We start from the raw sequence: 18,911 nt of genomic DNA, 5'->3' as shown, positions 1-18,911 counted from the left end.
CCTTAAAGGCTATATAATTTCAACCCCTTACTTTACCTTGAATTTTCATTAATCATCATGCCTCCATTCACTTCTGTGTTATTCCTAATAAAGGAGGACTTAAACTTACAAGGCTGCATTTTTGTAATGGAATTCATAACTTACTTTACACTAAGCTGGAATCTAAACCTTTTTTTACATAACTCTTCAACCGTTTAGCTTTTAAACTGTTATCAGTAGCACTGAATAAACATTACCTGGGTTTTCACCATTTTCCATATGATACAGTTTCAAATTTCTCCTATCCTGGTAATTCTGCTCTGAGTCGCAGTTTCTTATTATATAGGATTAGAGCTAACTGCAGGAGGTGATAAGATGTGATGGCACTACAACAGTACCACTTCCCTTGTTCTGGATCCTTTTTTTTTCTTAATATAGTCTCATTTTAGCTATTTTGACAGCCACATATCACTGATTGTTCACCTTGCAGTCACTAACACCTCAACTCTTCAATATGTAGTGCCTTTAAATGATGGCTTTCCCTTCATATACTAACTGGACTTATTCAGCCAAGTCTATGATTTCTTTTTCCTGTGGAACCCCATCTTGTCAGATATTAGCCTATTGAATTATCTTGTCTAACTCAAGTTGAAACTTAATTGTCATGCAGTATATTTCTCTTATATCTCCTTTATTAATATGTCACCAGTAAATATGACCCCAAAATGCTCTCATGCTAATCCTGAAGAAGACAAATGCAGCAACCCAGTGTAAACCAATGCAGTTTTGTAATGCTTCTAACAAGATGATAGAAAGAGTAGTTTTCAAAACAACTGCATGCATATTACATGTAGATGTAGGAAATGTAAACAGGTTCAGTACTGGGAAGACAGGTGTAAGTAAAATAATCTAAAAGGAAGTTTGGAGTAGCACTGGGCAGGGAAGGAAGCTAGGTAAGAGAATACCAAAGATAAGCTCTCCTTAATTATGCCTAATGTCAAAAAGAAGAGTTATGAAGTATTTCAGGTTTTCATTTAACTTCCTAATTTCAGTTCGTTAAAAATGATTCAGTAGGTAGTTTGTTACATAGGGTTTAAAATTTTTCATTTCACTTCATATGAACACATGAGAATTATAAATTCAAATTTAGAATACTGTCTTAGGTATACAGTACACAGAAGGCTTCAACCATGTTGGGTAATATTTCTCTTAAATGAGTGTTGGGCTAACAGAAGTTGATAATAGTATTCTTGACACTTTCATAATCCAAAATATTTCATAATTAAAACATAGTTTAATAGAAATACATTTGGATTCTATGTTCAGCATTGTAATTTATTCCATTTCTTGACTCATTCAAGCCTTTGATAATCAACTAATGATTATGGAAGGGACTCAACCTGTAGCATTAAAGTTCTATGTAATTCTAAGTTTGGCAGATAGGCCGAGTTTATCACTATGACTATTCACTCTAACTGTATAATTATATTAATAAAAATAAATTCTCAATTATGAGAACTATAGTAAACTACATCATTAACAGTGTATAATGAACTCTTTAAAATATAAAATATGTATAAAATTCTGACTTTCCAATAATGTAGTTATACATTTCTATTGACAACATTTTTTTAAATGTCCAGATTTTGCAAAAAACTGTATGTTGACTGTATTATCAAGAAGATAAGCATACATCATCATGTTATAATTTTTTAAATAGGAACAGAGAAGCTAGATGACATAAGTGGCATTGTTGAGAATTTTCCCAGTATACCACCTACTACAGAAAACCTGATACAGTGATTCTGCTTTGAGAAATTTATCCCTCCTATGAATTAACAAGTCAAATGTTTCTATTATGGTACCTAACAGTCATAGGGATTATATGGGAGCAACAAAAAGATTCACCCTCTCCCCCCCGCCGCCAAAAGTACTCATAGACCCCACATACTTGAAAAATAAGATCATCTGGGATGGCAATTCCTCAAAAAATTAAACAATTACTACATGATCTAGCAATTCCCATTCTGGGTATATACCCAAAAGAAGTGAAAGCAGGGATTTGGAAAGGTATTTGTGCAACACATGTTTATAGAAGCATTATTCACAATAATTAGAAGGTGGAAACAACCCAAGTGTCCATTGACAGATGAATGGATAAACAGAATGTGGTATATGCAAACAACAGAATATTCCACTTTGAAAAAAAAATTTTGACACATGCTACCACATTGGATGAACCTTGACATTAATGCTATGTGAAATAAGCCAGTCATAAAAGGACAAATACTGTATGATCCTGCTTATAAGAGGTACCTCGAGTAGTCAGAGACATAATGGCCGTTTCCAGAGGCTGGCAGGAAGGGGAAATGAAGAGTTAGTGTTTAATGGGTACAGTTTCAATTGGGGAAAATGAAAAAGGTTTGTAGATGGATGGTAAAGATGTTTGCACAACGTTGTGAATATAATTAATGCCATTGTACTGTAAACCTAAAAAATGGTTAAAATGATAAATTGTGTTACATATATTTTACCACAATAAATCATCTGAGAGTAAATTTGTAAAATAATCGTAATGGCTCAACAATGAAAAAAAGCAAAATATCTTCTAAGGATGAGACCCGATTGACAGTATTACCATTAATGGAACAACTTCTACATCAAAGGTATTTGTAAGCAAAAAACAAATCTTTAAAAAGGAGAAAGGCAAATGACTGTATTCTTAGCACAATCCAACCCATGAAGAATATAAGACAGGTGACTCAAGTGAAAAGAGATGTATCAGACCTGAAACACTAGCCATTAAAAGCACCAAACTCCTTTCTATTGCTTCCATTCCATATTTATCAAACAATCTTCTGATTTGTATCTGGCTTTCACTGTAATTTGCTCAATACAGAGAAAGTGAGGATCAGCAAGCTTAAGTATCCTACCTCCTTCATCATTACATTTTTCATAAATTAACACATTAGTATATGGTTTTTACAAAGCAATTCCTTAGCAGATTGAGTGCATGACTCAGCACCCCAAAGTCCAGTCACTTCCAGATCTGATACACCAATTTCAAGCCTAGAAAATCAGATGTTGAAACCCAGTAATCACACCAAGGTCCTGCTAAGCCATGAAGACCTCTTGGAAAGCTATACCACCTTCCCCAAGCAACTTCCCACTCTCAGTGTACACTTTCCATAATGCTGTGTTGTAATTACCTGTTATTAGACTCCATTCCTTGAAGATAGGGAGTGGATCCTATCTTTTATCCGTAACAACTGACGATAGCCCAAAGTAAAGAACCCAATAAATATGTAATAAATGAAAAGAAAATCCAATTTAGTAAGATGGTAATTAGGAAATGAGTATTGTAAAGATTCTTCTTTATATTACTTTCCTCTAAACTTACAAATGGACAGTTAGGCAGGCAATAGCACAGACAAAATAAGCAAATTTTGATCCTAAATTCAAGTGGAAGTTACAGTAGTTAAGCCATATTTCTTTGAGAATGTCTACCAGTGGCTTCAAATCATATAATGTGATCTGTGTGAAAGCCCAGGCAGGCCTCAGAGAGCATAGCCACCTTTCCACCAATAATTTCTCCTCTGGTACAAAAAACAACATGGAAAATGTATACCTTCGCCTGCCAAATATGTGGTACTGGTATAAGTGCCTTTTCTGTTGCTACTCACATGCCATCAGTCTCAGGAAGAATAAAATTCCTTCCGAATGTGTTACTAGAGTTTTGCTGTTTCACATACGCAGCAATAAGACTCAACACCAGCCAAAAGTGCCTGGATGAGGAATCTATCGAGGATATCAGCACATACAAAAGGGATACTCCTCTTGACATATTCTTGCACAGGAGGGCATCGAGACACACCTGCTGAACATAATTCAAATTGCAAGAAAATGCCAGATGTGAAAGGTTTTGTGGTCAGACTAGATTTCAGCATATAATAGAAAATAACCTCTAACCAATTGTATGCAGTCAGGAAGACTAATTCTTCTTAACCTTTGGTCTTAATTTTTCTTTTTTTCCTTTTTTTGGGTCAGCCATACATCCTAGGGAAAATATGAGTTATTTTATCTTCTAGAAGGTAAGGAAACAGATTCTAGAACCAGATGGCCTAACTTCTAATCCTAGCTTTGCATTTAACTAGCCATGCGGCCTACAAATCATCAAACTCTGTGGTCCATTTGCGACATCTGTAAAATGAGGACAGTAACTACCTCACAGGATTATTGTAATGATTAAATAAATTAATCTGCAACACTGCCTGGCACAACATAAGTTAATTGTTAATTATGGTTATTATTGTCACACATAAATAAAATTTTTGAAAGAGTTAAGTTTCACCTAAAAAATTCTCAGCATTTTGGTAACTATGAACGTATATATTTGTATCTACCACTAGACTATAACTGTGAATTCCTGACCATGATTTACTTATCTTTTATACCAAGAACGTCATGCTGTTCAAGACACAGATATATGTGACAGCCTTATCCAAACTTGTATATATGAAGTCCTTGCTTAGTAAGCTTAGTAAAACCTTAAAGTCTAGCAGGGAAGAAAAAAGCCTCTTGGGATAAATCTATTCATACAAATGACAAGTTCACATACCAATAAAAGAAAAAAAGACTGAAGGAGGTCCAAGAATGAGTACATATTTTCCTGAAGGTTGTGTACATAGTAAGCAAAAACCATAAAATGCATTGCGAAAATAAGATATTTCCATTTTTTCATGGTAAATTAATATACCGCAGCACCCTCCCCTTTTTAACCACAAAAAAAAGCAAGCCCCACACCTTTACCCCAAAAAGTGGGAATGACGGTTTAGACCGTCCGATCGAAAGCGCTTCCGTTCCCTCAGAACCCCATACAAGTGGGTCCTTGGCGTCGTCCCTATTTGCCACTCTCTGTTTCTGAAATTATTAGCTATTTCAGGCCACAACCTTTAGATCTGATGATAGTTCCTCTAAAATGGAACAACGAGGGGCGCCTGGGTGGCACAGCGGTTAGGCGTCTGCCTTCGGCTCAGGGTGTGATCCCGGCTTTATGGGATCGAGCCCCACATCAGGCTCCTCCGCTATGAGCCTGCTTCTTCCTCTCCTACTCCCCCTGCTTGTGTTCCCTCTCTCGCTGGCTGTCTCTATCTCTGTCGAATAAATAAAATCTTTAAAAAAATAAAAATTAAAAAAAATGGAATGACGAATAATCTACACCATCCTTTTCTCACAGTGGCGTCCAAATTCCAGCCAAAGGCAAACAATTTTCTTTTCAGGTAGCGAAGTGTTTAGAACTTAATGCTGTATAAGTCAGACGAATCTACTTCGGCCTCCGCTAGATCAATCACTAGCCGTGCGATCTTGCACAAGTCTTATCACCTACAAACCTAACGCATTAGCGCACGCAATGCATCTTGGACCCAAACAGTATACATGCTTTTTTGTACTGAGTTAAAAGTGACGCCCTCCAAGGCTATAGCAGCAGGCACGGCGACAAGACGCTGGCACCGTGTTGATGACATCACTTCCGGGGCGACAGGTTTGGCCTCTTGCTTTTGCAAAAACGCTGTCGACGGTCTTTGCTAGGGAAAGGATACCAGTACTAGCTACAGTCGTTGAGGAGGAAGGTGGGTAAAATTGCTCACCCCCTCTCTCAGTGGTTCTTTCGCCTGCATGGAAGGGCGATTCCAGTACAAGCCTTTCGCTTCTTAGAACAGAGACTAGCACTGGCCAAGTACTCTGGGTTCATTTACGAGCCTTCGTGACCCTAAAGACAAGTGCTTCGCGCAAGTTGTCCTGCCTGGGTTTAATGACTGCAAATCTAATATCTCCGGGTGTGTGTGTCTGGGCTGCACTCCCGCAGCTGTCCTCTGCGCGAGAGGGTCGCTCATCCCTAATCCTCGGATGCCCTCTGCCACAGGGGAACAGTAGAAATTCCAATTTTTATTCTCTCATTTTTTCCATTTTGTCCGTTAGTGTGTAGGGAAAGGGCCTACGTAAGCATCCAGAAAGTTTTTGAAGAGGCGATTTGGGGGCATGAAACTAGATACTTGGAAGTGTGAGGATACCAGGGTGCTTTAGTAATGGACTGCTATTATTTTGAGGAGAAAAAAGTGGATTTGGGGAGATCCTTATTAAGATAAACCTGTGGTAAAATGGAGATTGAATTAGAAAAATTGTAATTAATGGATAAAATGGGTATTCGGTTGCAGTCGTTTTAGTACTGATGTGGTTCTTTTAAGATGAGCTTTATAAGAACACTTGTTTCCAAAGTAGATGACTAAATTGTGTATGTCTTCTATGTGATTGTTTTCAAACCAAATTATTAAATTTTATTTTGAAAGATATTTCCAGGAAATGAAATGCATTTTTTTCTGTTGTTTTGCCTTTATCATTTAATTTTTTCTAAACCAATTTTGTCTTAATTTTAGCTATCAAAAATAAATAGCACTTTCCAGAAGACTATCCATGCGACTATTAGCTATTTTATAAATAATGAATAGTTTGCTAAGAACGGCATAATACTAAAAAATGTCATATCTGACTTCCTTGTTTTCCCCCTTCAAGAACATTATATTCATTCATAGTGTTATTTATCTTCACAGGTTGCTATAGCCTTTAAAAATTTTCGCTTTTATAAAAGTTTCCTATAATTTTACAAAACTATTATACTGAAAAAAATTAAGTTTTCGGAATTTTGCTTAACTGGGTTAGTGGTTAATGTCAGTTCCAAATAATTAGCTTGTTTCTTCATTTCTTTTCCAGGAGTTATCTATTGAGTAAGTATGTTAATACTGAATAAGACAGCAGGAGTTTTTTCTAAACCATCAAGAAGGAAAACTTATGAATTTTTAAGAAGTTTTACTTTTCATCCTGGAAAACTGTTTCTTCATAAACTAGTGTTGGGGATTGAAACCAGCTGTGATGATACAGCAGCTGCTGTGGTGGATGAAACTGGAAATGTGTTGGGAGAAGCAATACATTCCCAAACTGAAGTTCATTTAAAGTAAGTAGACATTATCTTGGTAGTTCCCACTTTTGGGAAAAGTAAAATGAAGTAATTCTTTTCTATTTATCATATATAAAAGTTCAGTTTTAGGAGTTAAGTTCTTCTTTTGTGCAAAAGCTTCTAATAACTGCTATGGAAAACCTTAAATCCTACACCCTGGCTTTTAAGGCTTTCCACAATCCCAACTTTAACTGAGCCTCTTGCCAAAAAGAACTAAGCTCATTCCCAGCTCTAAGATTTATTCATGATTTCCCCTTAGTAATGCCTTTTCCTCTTTTGTGCACCTGTATGTTTCATGGTCTTGACTGAAGCTCTAGGAGAGCATGACCCTATCTATAGCCTGTGTGAAACACTGGAAAGGGCACCTGGGTGGCTCAGTTGGTTAAGCATCTGCCTTTGGCTCAGGTCATGATTTTGGGGTCCTGGGATCGAGTTCCACGTTGGGCTCCCTGCTCCGCGGAGCATCTGCTTCTCCCTCTGCCTTTTGCACCTGCTTGTGCACGTGCTCTCTCTCAAAAAAATAAATAAAATCTTTGGGGTGCCTGGGTGGCTTAGCCGTTAAGCGTCTGCCTTCAGCTCAGGTCGTGATCCCAGGGTCCTGGGATCGAGCCCCGCATCGGGCTCCCTGCTTGGCGGGAAGCCTGCTTCTCCCTCTCATACTCCCCTTGCTTGTGTTCCCTCTCACTGTCTCTCTGTCAAATAAAATCTTGGAAGGAAGGAAGGGAGAAAGGGAGGAAGGAAGGAAAACACTGGAAAAAATATCCCACATTTATACATATAACTCATGTTGGTACTTAAATAATAATACACTGTTGCATTAAAGCATAGAATGGTGCAAGGTTTATAAACTCATCTCTTTGCAGAGGACCACTAGTCAGGCTACATAGATAAGTGAGCTGGATATAAAGTGGAAGATATCTAGAGGAGGTCACTGCTCAGCTCCCGCCAGTTGTTGCCATGCAGAAATGTAGGCCCTGTGTTTTTTGATCATCAGAATTTTCGAGAGAAAATGGAAATCCAGAATGTAACATCTCCAGATTTTAAGATTAGTTGGTAATTCAAAATATATTAAAATATATAATATATTAAAATGCCTTCAAGCCAACAATTTATAACATCTGAATAGTGGAAAAGGTTGATATTTTTAGATCACAGACCTGTATTTAAATTATCAATTAGGCAATTGGTGTTGGCTCTGATTTTAGGCAAGTTCCTTATCCTAAGTGTGTTCTCACATCTGTAAAATGGGAAAGATAATTCCTGCTGTATAGGATTGTGGGGAGTATAATAGAAATAATATAGGGTATTATAATTAGAAATAATATATGTGAAGAGAAGAATAGACCTCTAACAGTAACATACTATGGGAATGGGACTGTGGTAAATGTTAATATGGCATAATGAAGTACCAGAAAGTCCTTGCCTTCAAGGAGCTTACCCTAATCTCTGAGGCATGATATATAGACCTACAAGGAAACCTACAGCATACAGTACAAGGCAGCATAGAGTAAGTATCAAACAAGTGGTGCAAACAATAACTATTACTACCATGCCTCAGTTCCACAGTTCTTTCAGTATTTCCAAGTGTCCTGGACATTTGAACATGGAAATGTTGACTGTGTAGAAAGGCCTTCCCTGACCACTTTATCTAAATTTGGTATCCCCACTGTGTTTATTCTGTATCACCACACACTGCTTCTTTTCTTCATCTTCCTTTTGATAATTTTTACATTTGCTTATGTATAGTCTTTCCCCCAATAGACTCTAAACTCCATGGTGATGGGCTGTGTCTGTATTAATCACTACACTGTGCCTGATAGCCAGCATGGCATCTGATACACTGCCGGTGTCAGGGGCCTTGAAAATAGGTAGGCCTTCAGTGAATGGAGATGAAAAAAATATTGTTGCATGAGTAAACATTATAGCAAAGGCAGAGAGGTGAGAAAATACAGGACAAACGTCCAGTTCCGTGCATAGTTCGCTTGAGAGGAATACACAGGAAGTAAACTGTGTGGTACCATCTACACAGCTCATCTCAGCATTTATTGAATTCCTACAACTGCCAGGCAACATCTGAAACACCGTGGTACAAATACAACTAAGATACATGATCCTTGCCTCTGAGCAGCTTACTATATAAAGCGGTTTAGAGTGTAGGTTTACATTCTGGTTCGTCTATGGGACATTGCACGATTTTCTGTGCCTCGGTTTCCTTGTGTGTGAACTAGGGATAGTAATGGCAACTAGTTCCTAATACTGTTGTGAGGATTAAATGTGAATTCTTCCAAGGTGGGTAGTGCAGTTCTTGACAAATAGCAAGAGCTCAGTAAAAGCTACCTATTACTAGTAACAGTCGTACTTCTAGTACTGTTATAAATGAGTGAAGAAGACAGGTAAACAAATCATTGTAAAACAGCATGGAAAATGCATTTATGGAGGACTGCTCGGCAGGGGGGTCCTTTCTTCCAAGCCAGAAACCTGAAGGACAATCTTGACTTCTTTCTCACCACTCTGTGTCAAATCAGTCATCCGGTCATAGTAAATCCACCTCCCAAATATTTCTTCAAACATTTCTCTCCCTTTTACTTAGTTCAAGCCCTTTATTGTCTCTTGTCTGAATTCTTGGCTCCTACCTTGAGGCCAGATGGTTTCCCATTTTTATTAGCTGTGGTCCCTCAATCACCTACTCTCCATACTGTGTACAAATTAATTCTTTTGACAATAAAGCCATGGTCTTACTCATCTCTTTTGTCTCGAGTGCTTAGTTAGCATAATCCTTTGAAGATAAAATACATTAAAGAGGTACAAAAAGGAAGGGAGCTAGGCAAGTGGGAGAAGGAAGAAATAAGTGAGAGGGAGAGGATTTGGACTGAAAGTTACCCAAATTTCAAGAAAGTAAATGTTTTTGAGTAGGAGAGTTATGGGGTCAGTATTTCACTTTACTTTCTGGCAACACAAGGTAAAATGGACTCCAAGGATCAGAAAATCTATCTAGGGAATTGCAGTTAGAAGGCTTTGAATAGACTGAGATAATGAGAGCTCTTCGAACTTGATGGTGGCAGTGGGAATGGTGATACACTTAATTGTGGAAAGTGAGATAAAGAAAGCACATAAAGATGAAGCTGGAAACCCAAGACATCAGATTTAGGGGCGCCTGGGTGGCTCAGTCATTAATCGTCTGCCTCTGGCTCAGGGCATGATCCCAGAGTCCTGGGATCAAACCCCACATCAGGCTTCTCCGCTGGGAGCTTGCTTCTTCCTCTCCCACTCCCCCTGCCTGTGTTCCCTCTTTCACTGGCTGTCTCTCTTTCTGTCAAATAAATAAATAAAATCTTTAAAAAAAAGAAAAAAGATTTAATGCCATTAACAGAGTTGAAGAATATGAGAGAAAAAGTGGCTTTGAAGAATTAAGGTAAATAGAATTACTATATGAATGTGTTGAAATAAGATTGTTTCTTTTATTGTTTCCCTCATTGTCTGATACAATACATATTATAACTATTTTTTAAAAGATTTTATTTATTTATTTGAGAGAGAGGAAGAGAGCAAAGCAAGAGAGAGGACACGAGCAGGGGGAGGGGCAAGGAGAGAGGGAGAAGCAGGCAGCCTGTGGGACTCGATCCCAGCCTGGGATCAGGGCCTGAGCCGAAGGCAGACACCTAACTGACTGAACCACCCAGGCGCCCCTGTATAACTATTAAGTAAATAATAATTGAATGCTTCTATTGAGGGTTTTCATTTCTATGTATAGAACTTGCAGCATCAAATATTTGAAGATTTTTTTGAGATTAGAAGTACATCTTGCAGACCCTATATTTTATTGCTCTGCTTCTCTGATTGTAAGTCAGTCACATGCTGGCAAATTTTTTGCTAGCAACTTTGCCTCCTACTTCTTTACTCTTGACATTTGGAGTGGGTCCTACATAGACCCAAAATCAAAATTACCAACTCTAACCACTAGATTTACAACTGTATTTCAGGATTGCAAGCTGTCTGCTGTCCTGCCATGACCTCAAGTGCAATGTGTTTAAAAATAAACTCATCTTCTTCACAAAACTGTCTTCATGTTTCTGTTAGTATTTTTTTTCTCGCAGTCATTCCCGCTCAATATGTGAATCATCTTGGATGCCTTGGTCCCCCTTCCCCTTATATCCAGTAAGGTATAACAGTTTTCAAGGCTCTCTGTCCCTTTCTTTCACTTCCCGTGATCATGTAGTTTAAGATGTACACAAATACTTTTCTGATAACCTCTTTAAAAATTCTCCCTGTCAGGACGCCTGGGTGGCTCAGTTGGTTAAGCGTCTGCCTTTGGTTCAAGGTCCTCAGATCAAGTCCCACATCCCAGTCCTTGCTCAGCAGGGAGCCTGTTTCTCCCTCTGCCTGTCACTCCCCCTGCTTGTGCTCTTTCTGTGTCTGACAAATAAATAAAATCATTAAAAAAATTTTAATATAAATAAAAATTATCCCTGTCTCCAGAGAGATTAATTTTTCTAAAATCCAATTTTATCCTGTCCTTTCCTTGCTCAAGACATCTTCCATAGAATGCTTCTTAAGATTATTTTGGTTTTTCCATTCATCGACCAATTCATAGGAATTTGTTGTGTACAATTTTGAAAAGTCAGGCATTACACCCTTCAGCACTGCATACTGAGTTCTTACAGTGTGCTGCATTATAAGACACGCATATTTGAATATACTTGACTAACATTTTTAACTATAAAATGATTAATTTGAAAACATGCTTTCAGCCCTAATATAAAACTTCTCTTACTGTATTTTCACAATCTTGAAATTATAAAAAGCTGTTTTTTTATTTCTTCCAGAACAGGTGGGATTGTTCCTCCAGTAGCTCAGCAACTTCACAGAGAAAATATTCAACGAATAGTGCAAGAGGCTCTCTCTGCCAGTAAAGTCTCTCCAAGTGAACTCTCAGCAATTGCAACTACTGTAAAACCAGGACTTGCTTTAAGCTTGGGAGTAGGCTTATCATTTAGCTTACAGCTAGTAGAACAGTTTAAAAAACCTTTCATTCCCATTCATCATATGGAGGCTCATGCACTTACTATTAGGTTGTTAAATAAAGTACAATTTCCCTTTTTAGTTCTTTTGATTTCTGGAGGTCATTGTCTATTGGCATTAGTTAGAGGAGTTTCAGATTTTCTGCTTCTGGGAAAGTCTTTGGACATAGCGCCGGGTGACATGCTTGACAAGGTAATTATTTAAGAATTAATTTCTCCATTCTTTTCTATTAAGGTGTCTATTTCAATCAAATCATAATAGATACACTACTACCATTTATCTAAATATTTCTGATTAGTATATTAGACTGAAAAACTTTTTGTGCAGTAAGAAAAAAAGAAAAAATGAAAGATTTCTTACCTGTTATGAGTAAAATGGTAAGAGGTTTAGGTCAGTACATAAAGGCTCAAATAGTTTGCAGGTCCAGTTATGTTTTTAATAAAAAAATATATCTGAAAGAAATTACCATGTAAAGTACAATAAAAATGTGAAATAGGGTATATAAAGATAATATAAAGACATTAAAGGTGTACAAAGTCTTGTGATTAAACATTACAATTGCTGACACCACCAACAAGCAGGTTTCTTTTTCCTTTGTTTATGAATCCTAGAGCCTACTGCTATCTGCAGAAATCCTATTGCCAACAGCTGCAATGATTAGAAGAAATGGACAAGTTCTAATTTTTGAAGCGAATCATTAAGCAGTCATTGTGAACTTCAAATTTATTTTTTATCTCCAATAGAAGAGCAGAAGTAGATAGGGAAGCAGCGATTGACCACTATTGATCAGGCTGTCAGGAGGAGCAAGAGAATGTCCTGAGTGACTACTAGCTATAGTCCATATATGTAAAAGCATAGCGTGTCTTATTCATCCAGGTTTGTTGTTGTGTTTTGGTTTTTCGTTGTTTTGTTTAGTAAATTTCATTTCCTTTGCACCTAGGTTTCAAAACGTGCAATTTTATGACTCATTACAAAAATTTTTGTTTTTCATAGGTAGCAAGAAGACTGTCTTTGATAAAACATCCAGAGTGCTCCACCATGAGTGGTGGGAAGGCTATAGAACATTTGGCCAAACAAGGAAATAAACTGCATTTTGATATCAAACCTCCCATGCAACATGCTAAAAATTGTGACTTTTCTTTTTCTGGACTTCAGCATGTTGTTGATAGGCTAATAACGCAAAAGGAAAAAGAGGAAGGTATATTTCGAATTGGGCAAGTTGGAAAAATAAGTAATCCTGGATTGTGCCTAAAACTAGCTGCTTATTTCCGCAGGGATCCCCAAGGGGCAAATCCTGTCTTCAGCTGCACACATCGCCGCTGCAGTGCAGCACACAGCAGCGTGCCACATTGCAAAAAGAACTCACCGCGCCATTCTGTTTTGCAAGCAGAGACAGTTGTTATCTCAAAGTAACGCAGTACTGGTAGGTTCTGTCATCAACTCTAGCATACTCTGCAGTATGTTACTTTTCTTCTAGGAGCTTAATTGATCCTGTGCATAGGATGAAGATGTCTTTATGTCCTAATGCTAGCCCGGAAGTATGAAATTTTGCAGAATAAAGACTAACAGCCATTTCTTATGCAGGCATGGCAGATTTATGGGACACCTGCACAGCCTGTATGGCAAAAAAATCCAAGAGTGCATCTTCTCATTGAATTTGAAAGTGGGTTTACAATAAGAAATGAGATGCAGTAACTGCTATCATTATTAGAAAAATAAGCTAGTTTCCTTCAAATTTATGTTCCTTCTGGTGAAATTTAAATCTGCATAAAAACCTTGATAAACTTCCTGTTAAACTTCATCCTTTTGAAAATTATAAAATGAGAAAATATTTAAATGATGGTAGATTCACAGAATAGAATATTATGTGAATATCAAAGGTAATAGCTTTTTAAGAAGAATGTAAAATGAGAAAAATGCTTATAAGTAAAAATGGATAATCAGAAGGGGGAAGAAAGCATGAGAGACTATGGACTACAAGAAACAAACTGAGGGCCTCAGAGGGGAGGGCGGTGGGGGAATGGGATAGACTGGTGATGGGTAGTAAGGAGGGCACGTATTGCATGGTGCACTGGGTGTTATACGCAACTAATGAATCATGGAACTTTACATCGGAAACCGGGGATGTACTGTATGGTGACTAACATAATAAAAAAATTTTAAAAATTATTTAAAAAATAAGTAAAAATGGAAGGGTCTAAAATATTGTTGTACTTTGATTATAGTTAGAAAAAAGTTAGAAGAAAAGGTACAAAAATAGTGGTCCGGGGCTCCTGGGTGGTGCAGTGGGTTAAGTGTCTGACTCTTGGTTTCAGCTCAGGTCGTGCATGATCTCAGGATCCTGAGACCCAGCCCTGGGTCAGGCTCTGTGCTCAGTTCAGAGTCCACTTAAAGTAAATAAATAAATCTTAAAAAAACATTATAGTGGGCATTGTACGCTGATATTGAAATTGTTAATTTTCTTTTCCTCCAGATTTTTATTATACAGATTGGTCACTTGCCCATTCCACACCTATCAAAATGTGATATTTTCTTATTGTATAATGCTGGTGTTTTCCGCAGGTTTAGCTAACAGTTTGGCTCATAGCCATATGTAATATTTGTTAATTTTGTCTTTTCAATTCCTTCAGGTTGTATCTGGAGGCGTTGCAAGTAACTTATACATCCGAAAAGCTCTTGAAATTGTAACAAACGCAACACAGTGCACTTTGTTGTGTCCTCCTCCCAGATTGTGCACTGACAATGGCATTATGATTGCATGGTAAGCCACGGGATGTATGTGCTTCACTCATAATTTGCCATTTCATCATGCTACATCTTCTTCCTTTAAATCTTGGTCTCTTTATTTTATTTAAATGATTATTATTTAGGAATGGTATTGAAAGATTGCGTGCTGGCGTGGGCGTTTTACACAACACAGAAGGCATCCGCTATGAACCCAAGTATGTGGTACCTTTTATAATCTCTGCGCAAGTTGCAGTATAAAATTCAAAGCTTAAATTTTGCTTTTATATATGAGGTTTTCATGACATTCTGGTGGGACCTGAAGAAAGATTACGTTAATTTCTTTCATGAAATTTCATTTTATAAGAAATATTTTTGGTGCAGTATCAAATCATAAACATTTTGACAAATCGGTTAGAAACAGGCTGTGGGTAGGGCTGGTGAATTCCCTCATTTAGTAGCAGAATGGAAACCATGTCCATGGCCTGGAGTTTTGCAACGTCAAGGCAATCTCAGGACTAGCTGGTATGCTGGGAAACTTCAGGAAGATGTATAAAAAGCAGTTAGGTGTGAGACTGGGTTGTGAGTATGCTCCACAGGCAGCTGAAAAATGGCCAAAAGATACCTGTTTTCCAAAAGCCTTATTTGCTCTCCCAAATCAGAGTTCCAAAGAATAGCATAGTGTTTCAATTTGTTATCAAGTTCTGGTCTAAGTTAACTGGAATAGTAAACATAGTAAAGGATGATTATGTTTCATAATCTACCATAATCCTGTTTTCAACATGATTTCATTTAATGTTTTAAAACTTTTCAGCATTTTAATCCATAACTATATCTACATAAACCACAGACTATTAAGACTGATCATAAACAGAGTTTAGTTAGTAGTGGCAGAAGGAATCTCCTATATTGATGGCCTCGCCTCAGGTCGAGTATATTGTCTGATCCAGTGTTGCCTTCTTGTAACAGTGTTCAGCTGAAGATAATGGCTTTTTCCAGATTACGGTCTAGTTGAAGCCTTATATTGGGCAATGTTGTAAAAAAGCAGAAATCTGAGGCCAAAATTATTTACTGAGGAAGAATAGAGAAAGACAGTAGGGTCTCAGACCTCTCCTGCCAGTAAGAGAGGAAGGTAGAAAAGGAACAAGGCAGCTTTTGAAACGTCAGAGAAGAATCAATAAAAACCTAGGGAATTTCTAAAGTAGAAATGGATGCAGATTTGACTTTAGCTTTATGGTAAACTGTTTTTACCCTTTCACCTTCATAGAGAATTGTGAGGCATTTTTGTCATTTTTCTATTTCATTTCAAGTTTTTATTTATAGTGTGAGAGCAGAACTATCTCTTTCAAAAACTTCTCAATCCTCATTGAGTTGTATACATTAAAGATGTATAGCTTTTTACCTGACAATTATACCTCAAAGTAGTTTTAAAAAAATCCCGAAATGTAGATTTATTAACAGAACTAGCCTTCTCTTCACCCCTTATTCCTGCTGTTTTTGTATTCAAGAACCATCATCACATATGATTATACATGAGATATGTATACTGTTTGTCAGAATTCTAAGCAAATAGTTTGCAGAACTAGCCACAGATCAGGAAGCAAGTATTTGAAATAATGTGCTTTATCTGATTGTGTTGCAGATGTCCTCTTGGAGTAGATATAACAGAAGAAGTTGGAGAAGCTGCCATAAAAGTACCACAGTTAAAAATGGAGATTTGATTTTTGCTTTTCAAAAAAATCCCTAAAAGTAGTATTTCTACTTTAAGTTGTGATTTTTTTTTTGTATTTCAAATTGTGGAAGATACATAATATTAATTGTTCATCAAGACTTTCTTTTTTCTTTATATTTGATGTTTAACCTGCTCTTCTGAGAGACTATAATGTTATAGTCTTATAAGGGAGTGTAGATCGTTTTATTATCAAGATTAAAACATCTTGTGGGGAAAAGAATGTACTGTTATTGGCAGGTAGAAAGAAAACCTTGGAAGATAGACAGTGATTCTACTAAATCCTAGTCCCATATTAAACAGACCTAGGCCTTTTTCTCTTTTCTCATATCAGGATTGTAAAAGCTATTTTTTTAGATTATATTCTATTTATTTTATTTTATTAAATTTATTTTTATTTGAAGTATAGTTGACATACAATATTATATTAATTTGAGGTATACAACACAATGATCCAACATTTATATGTATTATGACACCATAATAAGTATAGTTTTACTATCTGTACCAACATTTATATGTATTATGACACCATAATAAGTATAGTTTTACTATCTGTACCATTACAGTGTTACTGACTATATTCCCTGTGCTGTACTTTTCATCCCCTGACTTACTTTATAACTGGAAGTTTGTACTTCTTAGTCTCTTTCACTTATTTCATCTACTCCCCCCATACCCTTCCCCCTGGGAAACTGGTGGTTATCAGTAGAAGCTATTTTTTTAGCTTCTTTTGAAACATTAGCCTAACTTTTCTAACGAGAGAGCAATTTTAGAAAGGTAGCCAGGTCACAGTCATTTCAAATCAGAGAATTCTAAATGAAGACAAAAGGTGACTCTAACAGAATGCATGTTATTAATTATAAAAATATACGTTATTAGGTATCTTCCCCTGGAGCAATTGGGATGTCTCTAGATTTCTTAAAATCCATCTGAGATTCTAAGAAATATGACAGGCAAGTAATCCTTCAAGTGTGTATTGTACTTTTTAGGTGACCATGTATATTTACGTCCATTATTTTAGGAATTGTATTTAATCACTGAAGATATATGAGATGTAAAGGGTTTTGGTCTTGTTTTTGAATAATTTCCTTTGAATCTGAAACTTTATACCAGTTTATCACTTTTTTTCCGCCTAACGTTACTGAATGTACTGTCCTTTGAATATAAACATGATGCTACTGACTTTAATGTCCTTTGAGAGATTTTATCAGTAAAGAGTTATATTACATCATCCATATTGGACCGAGTTAATTTTCTAGTCAGTGAGTTGCTTTATTGAGAAAATAGGGGGTAAGGATAAAAATCTAGACTGAAAAGGGGTGCCTGGGTGGCACAGCGGTTAAGCGTCTGCCTTCGGCTCAGGGCGTGATCCCGGCGTTATGGGATCGAGCCCCACATCAGGCTCCTCTGCTATGGGCCTGCTTCTTCCTCTCCCACTTCCCCTGCTTGTGTTCCCTCTCTCGCTGGCTGTCTCTATCTCTGTCGAATAAATAAATAAAATCTTTAAAAAAAAAAAAAATCTAGACTGAAAAGATTTCTTATTTTAACCCTGCCTTAAGGTCACCTCCTTTTTGGGAAATTCCATAAGTAATTCTTTTTTTTTTTTTTTTTCTGTTAAGAATTGCAATCAGAGAGTATTGCTTTATGATTATCCATTTGGAAATAGAAAATATAATTTATATGAGGGAACATATAGAAACAGCCAATATTTACTTTAAAAAAATTTGTATTCTTTGCTATTGAGGTATAGCTATGATAGAATTGGCTTGCAAATATTATTTAGAAGAACCTATTAGTTTGTGAATTCACACTTTTCATTTAAATTTGTATTCTGTATCATATGAACCTGAATTCACAGAGAAGTAATATTAAGTATTTCCTGTGCCTCTCACAATCAGAGTACATACAAACTATGGAAGGAAATTGATCAAAATTTCTTCCCCCATCACAAATATTATAAAATGGGGATATCTATAATCTAAGTTCTTAAAATTTTTAAGTTCTTAAAAAAATTTAATTTAAGGTGTTACAAGCACACATATCAAAATTGAGTTCATGATATAAGTAAGAGAATTACAGATAGGGAAAATGAGCAGTTTGGGGAAGCAGTCCATATCTGTAGGCCTTTAGTACTTGGCCATAAGGAAGGAGGGAAGGGAAAGGAGAAAGAAAAAGGGAAGGATAAGGAAGGGAGAAATACTGAACTCTATATGGGCAAGCATGTGTACCAGAGTTAGCTAAAAGTGCAGGTAAAAGGCAGGCTATTTGCTGAAATCCTCTGTATCTTGAGGCCTTGTACATAATTTTAAAAAAGAAAAAAATGCAGGGTAATAAAAATAATCTTTACTAGAGAAGCTGTACTTCAGGAAAAATACTGTAAGTTTTAGGAGTAGTAGGATGGCCTTGGTAGGCCAAGAAACTCAGCAATTTAAAAATGTTTCTAAC

General features: G+C 36.7%; 1 protein-coding gene across 2 annotated transcripts; it reads left to right on the top strand.

The window, feature by feature from the left end:
- Positions 1–5,146: 5,146 nt before the first annotated feature.
- Positions 5,147–17,181, top strand: OSGEPL1 (O-sialoglycoprotein endopeptidase like 1). 2 transcript variants are annotated; one of them, XM_019799064.2, is made up of 8 exons: positions 5,147–5,609; positions 6,748–6,988; positions 11,815–12,202; positions 13,004–13,208; positions 13,285–13,433; positions 14,641–14,771; positions 14,881–14,952; positions 16,377–17,181. In XM_019799064.2, the coding sequence occupies exons 2-8, from the start codon at positions 6,768–6,770 to the stop codon at positions 16,453–16,455; spliced, it is 1,245 nt and encodes a 414-aa protein (XP_019654623.1). In that variant the 5' UTR covers positions 5,147–5,609; positions 6,748–6,767; the 3' UTR covers positions 16,456–17,181. The 2 variants fall into 2 exon arrangements, with proteins under 2 accessions (XP_019654623.1, XP_034510742.1); XM_034654851.1 differs by having other exon boundaries at positions 5,148–5,609; positions 6,748–6,761.
- The last annotated feature ends 1,730 nt before the right edge of the window (positions 17,182–18,911 follow it).

This window comes from Ailuropoda melanoleuca, chromosome 2, assembly GCF_002007445.2.
Source record: "Ailuropoda melanoleuca isolate Jingjing chromosome 2, ASM200744v2, whole genome shotgun sequence".
Lineage (NCBI taxonomy): Eukaryota > Metazoa > Chordata > Mammalia > Carnivora > Ursidae > Ailuropoda > Ailuropoda melanoleuca.
This window is presented reverse-complemented; position numbering and strand designations above follow the sequence as displayed.